The sequence below is a fragment of the Gavialis gangeticus genome, unplaced genomic scaffold (assembly GCF_001723915.1).
Source record: "Gavialis gangeticus isolate Ggan-Ray unplaced genomic scaffold, GavGan_comp1, whole genome shotgun sequence".
NCBI classification, from domain to species: Eukaryota; Metazoa; Chordata; order Crocodylia; family Gavialidae; genus Gavialis; species Gavialis gangeticus.
In genome coordinates, this window is record NW_017728980.1 from 11,526,806 (window position 1) to 11,538,484 (window position 11,679).

General features: G+C 43.0%; 1 protein-coding gene across 1 annotated transcript; it reads right to left on the reverse strand.

Moving 5' to 3' along the window:
- Positions 1 to 99: 99 nt before the first annotated feature.
- SC5D (sterol-C5-desaturase) lies at positions 100 to 9,714 on the reverse strand. Its single transcript, XM_019509990.1, has 4 exons — positions 9,498 to 9,714; positions 7,426 to 7,558; positions 2,747 to 2,847; positions 100 to 2,006 (listed from the first exon to the last, which is right to left on the reverse strand). Exons 1-4 carry the CDS (start codon positions 9,705 to 9,707, stop codon positions 1,557 to 1,559), a joined length of 894 nt encoding a protein of 297 aa, XP_019365535.1. The 5' UTR covers positions 9,708 to 9,714; the 3' UTR covers positions 100 to 1,556.
- Positions 9,715 to 11,679: the final 1,965 nt, after the last annotated feature.

Consider the following 11,679-nt stretch of genomic DNA (forward strand, 5'->3'; position numbering starts at 1 on the left):
GAGGGGGAGGAACAGTCAACTTAAACAAAAGCCACTAAGACAATTTGTTAACATCCAAGTAATATTCACAGGAAAGCTCAAGCATTTCACTCTGCGAAACAATGAGCACAATTACACTTTATTCATCCAAAATATAGTCATCACTGCAGAATTTCTATCCACCATCTGATTTCCACAGGAATAATAACAGTCAAAACACTCCACAACAATTAGACTCAAGAAGAATTCCTCATCAGGTGAGAATTCAGGATACATCTAAAGCTAAAGAAATTACCCTGTTTATAAAATACTGAAGGCATCTTGGAAGCAGAGCACTATGTGGAGGCTCCACGACTTATTTTTCTTTTCCAAATATCACTCTGCACAATTTGCTTGGGTAAATCAAAACAAGCTGGATCAAATCTGTCTTGTTTTTGGAATATAAACCAAAATTACTTTCTCTGCTTCGCCCGGATAAAATGGCATTGTCTAACACAATGCTAAAAATATACACTGTGCAAAAAAGTTATGCTGTTATCTCATTTTTTTCAAAGATTTCCTATTTAATCCTTATAAAAATTAGACACTTCTTTGCGACTTAAAAATGGGACCTCATCTTTTTAAACTTAGCAGGCCTAAATATAAGGCAGTAGTAAATGCAGCAGCTCAGAAATGCATGCTCTAGTTAAAAATAAATAATATAATGGCATACATAGATGAATTTAGACAATTCCACAATTACTTACTTTTGTATGAAGAGCATAAAAGATTATATTTAAAAAATAGGAATTCTTGGCATTCTTAGCTTATTTTAAATCACAACTTCCTGCCCAAATAGCATTAGCTCACTTTAGTTTCAGATGGCAAAGCTAATTTTTAGAAGTTGCCTGGTAAGTATGTTTCTGGAATATGTGTGCTTCCTTTTTGTTAAACTTCAGGGGTATCTGTATACAGAGGCAGAAAAATGTGTTGGCACAGGTTTCACGTGAGAAATACACCTTTCTCAATATAAAGTAGTGTGCTACTTCAGTCGAGTATCATTTTTCCTTTTGAGTATGTTCAGATCCAAATATTCCACCAATGCAATACCAAAGGGGTGTTATCTGGATCATGCTACTTGTAGTATCCTGGATCAAACAGCAAAATTCTCCATGAACTACTGTAGCATGAAGCGCCTGTCTGAAACAGTCACACTCATAGGGGAATGCTTTTGAGGATAGTAAAGGATCCCACTTTGTTACAGCAGAACAATGGCTCCAAGCTATTATGTTAGAAAAGGCGCTCCCAATTGTAACGCACCGTCTTTTGCATGAAGCACTATAGAAAAATGTTTTTGTTATTGCATCAACATTAGATATTGCACTCATCTTACGCTTTATCCACACTATAAAATGATCCCCTCCCCTAGATGAGACTGTTTTGGTTCTTAACTACATAACCCCAAGGTAACGACCCTTATAAGCATTGAAAATGACTGACCTCCAAGAATGGCGTTATAAGAGAGGGGTTTTCTTTATCTGTATTTATGTAAATAATAATAATAGATTCAGGGCCTTTTTTATAGTGAGCATAGAGATCTATTCATTCTTTGAACTATCTCCATTTAACAATTTTTCATCCGTGTGGCCATTTTGCCTACTGCTCCATTCTTCTCTTTGCTTTTTTATATAATCATGGGGCCCCTTTCCTTCAAAGGATGATGGGCTCTTGTAGGACCCCCCGATTTTATCCCAGAAAGTGAAATACTGGCCATAGTTGTAATCAAAGTATACGTGATGGTCGGTGTGATGAGCAGAGCCATTGATGACATGTTTCAAGAAATCTGGGACAAGATAAGCGCCATCGTGAATAGAGATTGACCAGATGTTGACGAAGACATAGAGAACCAAGTAAGTCACCTTGTGCAGAGGAAACAGGAAAGGGTAGATGTGATAGGGAATGCTCTGCATGAAGCCATCTACGGGGTGGAAAGCATGGCTTGCGAATGGCGTAGCAATCTTCCAGAGGTGGTGGGGCTTATGTATGCGCTGGAAGAGAAGTGAGCCGTGTTAGTGCACAGATTGGAAACACACAACCACCAAGCAACCCCCCGCCCTGAGCTGCCTGCCGCAGGCGTCAGCATACAGATATTTTATCCTGATTGTGTTTCTTTCTTACTCCTCTCCTCAACACGCAGACTGAGGCAAGGCAGTGTGGGGAAGCAGGCCCCAACCTTCCCCGCTGCCATCCACTGTATTCAAATAACTATGGCAAAGCTGAGCGCGTCATTTTTAAACTGATGCTTTATATGTAGAGTTTTGAGACCAATGGGATTTCAAATGGTGGGTCAGGCTGAATCTAATTATATTCCTATTAAAGCCATGACAAGACAAGCATTTATTTTATACTAGATCAGCAAACCCTCCCCCCCCCCACCCCTGCTGAATCCTGTATTACACTTAGTGCCAATTCAGAGGCCCCTGAAACAAGTGAAAAGTCACCAAGCTTAACAGGCCACCTATCTTATACAGTACTTTTCATTTACAAAGTGTTTTAGAAGCGAACCTTACAGTTTCTGTGAGTTCATTTACATTTTTATTTCTTCAGCAGGGAAACTGAGGCAGAGACAAGTGAATTACTCAATGTCATGGGGAAGCATCTCCAAAATGGGCCCAACCTGAAGTTCCTGCTCCCTGTTCCAAGGTCAGACCAGCTGGGTAAGTAATTTTTTGCAAGGCTGTTGTGAAGTCTCAGTACACTTAAGAAAAATAATAATTGCTGTGGGTACCTTGTATATAAGCTTATGATGAAGGAATCTATGTATCCAGTAAATGCACATGTCAGTGAAGAAAATGAAAGAAAACATACTGAGGATAACGCCAGACCACCCTAGGGGAAAAAAAAACAAGCTGATTTTAATTCAGGATTTGAAGAGATTATGACAATGAGATTGGGTGTCAAGATTATCTGATATATTCTTAAAATAAAAGGTGCTATTTACAAACCTATGCCAGGATTCTTTGGTTATCCTGGAACTAAAACATTTAGGTTACAAAAGCAAGCTCAACTGAACTGCATTTTGCATTGTAGTGGGGTAGTGATGCGTGTGGATGAAAAGATCCATGACAGCGTTTAGGCTCCTAAAATGATAACGCTATTGGAGAAGATTTCAGAACTGTCCCATCAGGAAAGCAAAATAAGTGTCATCCATCCTTCTCTCAAAACCCATTAATCTTTAAAAGGCCATTGCTGGAAATTTCATTTACACTTTTGGACAGCATACAGGAACATACAGAGAAGCACAACATGCTTCTTTATAACACACCTGGAAAAGACAAGTAGCAAAGGCTATCTTTGCAAAATGTTTTTTCCATCCCACTTTGGAAAAAAATGGAAATTAGATAAAGCAGTGATTCTCAACATGGAGCAAGGACAACTCGAGATGGTGGCCAAAGGGTGATGGGGAGGTGCAAGGAGATAAGCAGAGGAGATGAAGTAGGTGTCAGGAGATAAGCACAGGCTCAGGCTTTCCTGACTAGCTAGTCCTCCACCCTACTACCCCCTCATAAGATTAATTTTTGAAATGGGGTGTCACTCAATTCACAAACATTATGGGGAGGTACCTTGAACCTAAAAACATTGAGAACCACCAAGATAAAAAGGTATACACAACTTGAACAGAGCAGCACTTAGTTTACAGCAGTCTGACAACTCCAAACAATAAGCAAATGCCCTTATACAAAAAGACATACAAAAAACAAGAACTCTTGGTCCCAAAATGATACCTTAGACCGACTGGAAAATGGCAAGAAAACTGTCCTTTTCTGCAAGCTTTCAGAATCAAAGTCCCTTTGTCAGGCTCTGGGAAAAGTGTAGATGGTACAAGATGGTAAAAAGTCCCCATAGGTAGGAAATAAACTTCATTTTTGCATAGAGGGAGCTGAAGATGGAAGGCTGTCCCTCTGGGTCCATGAGCATGTCTTTGTGAGCTGTGTTGAGTAGTTCTTTGATGTGTTGATCAGGTAAGATCCTTCCCTGGAGGTGTCAGATGACAGTACTGCCCTTATACAAGGCATCTGATGAAGTTAACTTGGGTTCATGAAAGATTTTACTCTCCATCTTATTTAGCCAGTCTGTAAAGGGGCATATGTACCCTGCCGTCTGACTTTAAACTACCACAAGTATCTCTTATAAACACTAATGTTTTAGTATAGGAAAACTACCCATACTTCTGTTTTGGTTTGTGTTGGTTTTGCCTTTTGTATAGCCTGAGTAATGAAACGTAGAGAATTAAGCACCATGTGCTTCTATGACTACTTGTTGCATCTGCCATTGCCTTATCTTTTGCTTCGATGGCAAGGACCATCTCTTTGTACCGTCGCACAGTGAAGCTGAGTCCAGAATTGGGACCACTTCACACTACTGTAATAACTGTCAGATTCTTAGTCCAGTTTGGGGGTGGCAAAATCACGGGGAGGTTCATTGTGGTGGTTGTTGGCCTGAAAATATCCCTATTGCATTTCTTAAAACGAGAAAAAAAAGGCATGGAACTTGACTTGCAAAAATGTACCTTGTGGGCCAAGGTGGGCTGCTCTGGCAGCTTCAAATTGCACATCTAAAAGCACTGTTCCTGATGTCTCTATCTGGAGTCAGATTTTCTCTAATTCACTAAATCAGAGCCATACAGTCTGCTGTATGTCAGGGAGATAACACAGCCCTTCAGAGCTGTACAGCACCAGTCATTAAAGAGGAAACGTAAATGTTATGGGCTGAATTGTCAGCAGCTTTTTATTAACAAATGTACCTAAAGAACTGAAGATACCAGGAGCCATGACAGCACAGTTGCGTAGTGTCTACTTATAATGGACTTCACTGTTAAAGCCACCAGCTTCACTATAAAAAGAGTGATGGGTGCTTAAGCGTTCCAGTTGTTTGGGATGCAGCTGTTGTGTGTGGAATATGAAATACACAACGCGCAAACAGAGGAAGCATTTATGTCAGAACATCTGGTATCTGCATCATCCACGAGTGGAAAAATAAATGAGGGCTGCTATTTTTAGGGTAGATGATGAGCTCTAGACAAGAGGCAGATGCCAGGGGCCTCATTTTCTCACTTACAATGGCATAAATCAGGAATGGCACTGGGAGTTCAACATGACTTGTCCATCCTTCTAACTTGAAGGAGGCAGAGACCAAGTTGAAGGCAAAGGGTATATTTTGCGCAGAGCTGCCCAGGCCCAGTGGTGAGGTCTATACTACACGTGGTCACACCCCCAGCTGATATAGTACAACCCCTAGTATGACCCTAGTACCTCCAAAGAAGTGGCCTTCTGTCAGCTTAGCCTATGTCATGTGGAGAGGTGGTGTAGCTACTCCAGCCACAAAGCCCCTTGCATCAGCACATGCCACATCACTGCCAGGAGTCTCTGCCAATATAGCTATGCCAGCATACAGATAGTGGCCAAAGCTATGTGGTATAAGCAAGCCTTGAAACCCAGTAATTTACAGTCAGGATGGATAAGGAAGTTTAAGAGGCTTGAGAGTCACCAGCCCCCAAATCACACTCTCCTCCTCATTCATGTGTGCTTGAGACTTAGATTCCAGTCTTTCAGTTTACGCAGCGGGCCTGGATCCTTGCTCCTCATGCTAGCCCTAAGTCAAGGAGGCTCGTGTGCCCCAACTGAGCTCCTTTCAGGATCAGGGCCTGAAGTAGTGACTCAGTGCTGGTGAGGCCTCAGCTGGAACACTGTGCCCACTTCTGGGCACCAGATTTCAGTTAGATATCTGTTGTCAAGGTGGTGAAACCCTCGGAAGAGAAAATCACAGAGATGCTATGGAATCTCGTTTATTGGAAGTTTTTAAAGAACCAGTTGGACAAACATCTGTCAGGTATTCCTGCAGGATGGAGTAAATGATTTCTTATGGGTCCTTCCAGTCCTTTGTTTCTCTGAGTCTGACTGATCGGCAGAGCCCATCCTCTAGACATGACACTTACCTGACACTTGAACTACTCCACGGCTGCTCAGAGAACCGGGATGGATTTGACTCAGGCTGCCTATACACATGCTTGGGGTGGGGGGGTTTAATTAGAGCAGTTCCTGGAGAGCCGCTGTAATTAAAATGCTGCAGTGTCACATGTATTAAGCCCCCACATGTTTAAAAAAATGGCCATGGGACACTTTAACTAAAGCTCATTTGATGAGCTTCAGTTAAAGAGCCCCAGAGGCCATTTTTAAACCCGCGAGAACTTATAGATGTGACACTGCGGTGATGCTACAGCAGTCTAATTAGAATGTGGAGCAGACTCAATTAATCTACTAATACGTACATATTATTTTAATAGAGTCTGTTGGAACGCTTTCTAATTAGAACGCGTCAGAGCATGTGTATAGGCACCCTCTGTTCTGAGTCCCATCACTAGTTGTTTCAGTGCAGAGATGGCCAAGAGTGAATGGTCATGAAGGCAGAACTCTTCCTAGGAGAATGCTGAGGGGCCACAGCCTACTGAGGGATGGGGCTGGCATACGAAGGGGAATCTGCAGTGTTGTTGCTTTATTTTGTATCTGGAAGACTTCAGACTCCAGGGCTGTTTAGCCAGCACCTTCTGCCTTCCCTGAATTCTCCCACATAGTTGTTAAAATAATTTTTAAAATAAATTAAAAAAATAAAAGCAGAATCAATTCTGCCCTCTACTGGCTGCTGGAATCTCAGATTTTACTTGCTGTGAAGGCAGGGGAAAATCGGAACATCCCCCTGTTGTGTCACTATCAAGAGAAACAGCCCTCCATAATTTAATATACTATTCTTGTGACACTCAGCATCACTGTGTAATTTTTTACATGCCAAAGGAGTTAGAGATTAACCTTTACAGCAATTGGTTGGGTTGCTGTTGGTTAATACTCGCTCTTTTCAAGTGGGCACAGCAGAAAGAGGTGGGTGAGTTTAGCTAACCAGCCTCTTTTGCATTCCAAGTACAAAGCCCCCTGGGGACCAGGTTTCATTTTAGCTCCGTGCTGCAAGACAGACTATTTTGGGAGATCTTTCTTTGAAGCAAGCTGCTCCATAACAAGGAAGGAGATGGCATGCAGGGTAGTTCTTGCCTGCAAGCAGAAGAAGGTTCAGTTCTCAACTGCAACATGCTGAGGTGTAAAAAAATGAAAGCCCATGTAGCTTAATGGATCCACATTGATAAACCATTTGGGCAGCTCCATCAATTGATATAGCCCTAAGTAAGGCACACTCTCTCTCCCTGAAAGTTGGCAAATAAGACGGGGCGACAGCTCAGGAAAGGACTTGTTACTGTTGAGAGTGAGTTAGGTTTTAAGGTAGGGAAGAGGGGGGATAGGGCAGTCCTGGATGACAATGGAGGGGCTAGCACAGGTGAGAGTATGAGGCTAGAAGCACAGGTGAGCTGGAAGGGAAGAATGAATGCCATGATGGAACTAGGATGCTGAGCCGTGTCCTTACCGTATGGGGAGTCTTCAATATTGCCATAAAGCTTGCTGTAACCTCTGACTTCTGCAAAGAAAAGTGCAACGGTGGGTAGGCTGATCCATGGCAGGGACTGCACAGTGGCCTTTATCTCGCGCTGCACCTGATTCTGAATGGGAAAAGCAAGTAGGTTCTAATTTTTAAAAAGAGAGTGTGTGTATGCACATGTATATGTATGTGCATGTGCATGCATGTTCACGATCATGTGAAATGCCCGAGCAAATACCTTGACTTATCACAGAACGGGGAAAGCAGAGGTACTGCCAGCTGCACCCACACCCCACAGCCAGTTCAATGCATCAGTCAAACCACACAGACTACTTTCCACCCTACAGATACCTGACTCGCTCCAATTTCCCTCATCATGTTCTGCCATGTAAACAGACAGTTTTTTCTCCACAGTCAACTTAATCTTTGGCATCTTTGCCCACGACTGTCATTAATTACTGGTAGATTTCAAATGCAGAGCAATTCTTGACTGCAATCAGCACCACCTAAGCAGTGGGTTGATTCAATATATCAGAAAACCAGTAGGGGAGTTTCCTTAAACTTTAATGAGAACCAGGGTGGTACCTGAAATAAAGCAAGCCCCACTTTACTCACATCAGGGCACCACTAATAGTCTTTGCCAAGTCAAAAAGGTCCCCGTCAAGTGTGCAGTATCTTCTGTTCTTGGTCATTTCTCTCTCTCTTACTGTTTTTAAATACACAAAACTTCCCTGCAGATGATTGTACCCAATGTCTCATTAAACCACCATTAGTAATACTGCAAAGTCAAGCACTCAAAAGTAAGCCAGAATTAGGCCTGTCTATGCAGCCCTCGTGCATATGCACAAAAGAGCTGAATTTTTTTAGTTACCGGTACATTGGATAAAGGAGTATTGTCGACTAAATTTGGGATTTTTAAATGTGTTGATTTGGTTTAATAGACAGAAGTGCTTAAACTTACAGAAGCAAAGCTGTGACTCAAGGTGGCTCAATCCAAATTGCTTCAATGTCTTTGCCGGGACAGGGCTCTGGCAATACCTTCGTCTCCCCTCCCTTCAACTACGGCACGTTGTAGGGCATCACTGGTATTGTGCCCTGCAGTTGTATGCGAGGGTCTGAAGTGGCCGTTTTCGAAAACTTTGCCCTCTGCTAGGACAGCTTATTCTGCTCCCTTAAACGAAGTAAGCAATGCCAACAAGAGGACTGTCATGGTATTCATGTGTCCTCACTGGAGCTTTTGCTGACATAGTTATGTGGAGAGAGGTAGTTCGCTATGTTAGCCTGAAGTTAAACAGAAGGCAGGCCAGCGTGGGGCACCTCAGAGACTAACTCGTTCAGAGTTATGGGGGCCAGGGGTCCAATTTCCCCCCTCACATGCCTAACCAACATAAACCATGTCAGCAAAATGTACGTGCAGTACAGCCTTAACACACACAACACCTCCAAGTTCTCTCCTTTGATTACTAGACACCAGACCTGTGGTTCAAAATTGATGATTTATCACAGGGATTAATTTACAGTACAGTGTGGACTGTGGACATCATAAGGGGCTGTTAATTTAGGAAGAAAATTGCCTCATTCTTAGGAAAATGGATTTTGCTTTATTCTCCTGGCCCTGTCAGGATAATTTTGAATGCCTCCATGAATATCTCATTTAACTTGCTCCTAATTCAAAGCAAAGTTCATTTGTTCTTCTCAACAAAATTAAACACATTAATAAATCATGATGCCTTGTTTCCAATTAACATGCAAATTTTATTTTGTCCTGCATAACCACCTTCTCTGAAATTTTAAATGGAAAGCCCCTGTGGTTTTATACTCAGGCCTTTTCTGTATTAGGAAACAGCACCAGTTTAACTAGATCTTTTCAAAATTGCTTTTAGTTAAACAGATCCAACCTTCTAACATGGATGTGGCCTTGGAAAAGCTGCACCTGTTTTACAGTAATTCCCCTGAATCAGTTTTTAGTCGCTATCAACTATGACTACTTTGAAGTGGAAGCGTGATTTTTTTTCACGAGTGGTTATATGAGAGGGGAAAGAAGCAGCAATTCTGCTTACCTCCAGGAAATGGGGGTGCTTCTTCAGACTGTGATCAAAAATGAAGTAGTAGCTCAGCGTTGCGAACAGAAAATAAAGGACAAGTGCACCAAGATTTGTCACAAGCAGGAGACTTATAATCTGTCGAAAGGGCTCATCCTCTGGCCACGTGGCAGGATACACATATGGTGTAAGAAAGTAGTGGTCTGCAGCATTCAGGACAAGATCCATTGTTGCACCTATGTAACAGAGAGAGAGCATTAGACAGCTGTGTTCTGGATTAAGAAGAAAAAAAAATCAGCGCTCCAAAGCGAAGCATGCGTGTCATGTGTGAATGAGCACGCAGAATCCAAACTCTTCCACTTGACTTCAATTCTGTGTACACAAGCGTGTTGCAGTATGTTAAACGACGTGTGGCATGTTGTTTACTTGCAGAAGAGATCAGGGCTACTACAGCCATGGTATCTTTATAGTCACGGCGGAGGATAGTTCACCGATCCTTATCCGCTCTGCCCAGACGCCTTGTTTCTAAACAGCATTTTGTTCATTGCGGATACGATTTCGAGAGCTGACCCGATACATCGGTCCCATATCAGATCAGCACCGTTGTAAGGAAAATTGGGAATATTGGCATTCCCTAAGTGTCTCACCAGCAATCTTGCTCATAACCTTCAGATTACTAGGAACATGTAGAATAGCACCAGACCCTATAAGAGCCCATGAGAAATGCTCCAATCAGTGATGACAGCTTCTTGAAATCTGTCAATTATCCAGGTTTTAATCCATTATATGATTGCTCTATTGATATCTTATAGTGATCATTTTTAAACAGAGCGGTACTAAGTCTATTACAACCAAGCAGTTATCAACCAAAGTGATCGTGTCATAAAAAGAACGAACTTGGGTTGCTTTGACAAGCCCTAATTCTCTTGAACTGGCAAGTAACATCCTACCTTTATCCAGCTGAATCCCGAATTAGTTTTCCCTTTTTTTTTTTCTTCAAGCTAACAAACCCAGAGTTATCCAGGGCATCCTGTGTGTCATTTCTCAATACCGATAAAAAAATGAGCTGTGCCGCAGTCTTCTCTAATTTCCCCATGATCTTAACAGATACTAGCAATTAATTTTAATGGGCCAGAAATGTCTTACTAAATTCTTATAGGTCTTATGAGCGCAAGTTATCTGGACTTGCAGATCTTAAAACTTTTCTGTATTTGGGCTCTGAGCAGCCGGGAGAGCTGCGAGCTGGGGCGATTGCTGCCTGTGTCTGACAAGAGCCTTAACAAGGGGGCAGGGCCAGTCCAGGCAAACACAACAGGTCTGTAATGGCAAGTCACAACTTTGTAGGTGCGTGACAGTCAGAGGTTTCTGGACACTGCACCATTGCTTGCTTTGTTCCTACTGTGTTAAAATCAACTTACCATCCTTCCACTTCTTTTTTTTTTTTACCCTCCTGACCTATCTAGCCTCTCTCATCAGTTTGCTACAATTCATGATTTCCCCATTCGTAGCAGTTGCCATCTATTTTCCTTCAGCAAACTGTTACCATTCAAGACCACATTTGCTCAGTAAATTCGGTCACCTCCTCTTTCCTTGACAGTGACTAAAATCGGTTTAATACTGTCCACCTAATCATTTAAATATTAATCAACAGGGAAAATTCAAAGGGCCTCTTTCCAAGACAGCCAGATGCGCGCGCCCCACAGATGACCCAAGCGCAACGTCTGCCCCGGGCCGTGAATGCTGCTCTCGCCCACCAGAACTGCTGCGCCGTTATTGCACTAGATTGGCAGGCTGCCCTGCGCCGGGTAACCTGAGATCAGGATGCACGATAAAACCAGATAAGCATGAAATAGAAGAGGGCGTAATGGGTAAGCTTGGGGGGGATCAGCATCCCAAAACTTAACCCCCTCACGCGGCCTGAAGGTGCCTGGGCACGGGCTGCGACAGAGCAGAGGCAGCAGACAACTGCATAAGCTTTCCCGCGGGTTCCCAGGTGCCAGAGTCCCATGGTTTTGGGGTGCATGGGTCCCGTGAGTTCCCGGGTGCACAAGTCCTGTGGCACTTCCAACGCTGGGAACATGGGCCTGGGGCCCACAAAGCGAGGGTGAGCCCGCCACTAGGCGAGCACCGAGTACGCTTGTGGGACAACTAAAACACAACACGGGGGCGGGAGTGAGGGCAGCGGGGGTGGGGGGGGCAG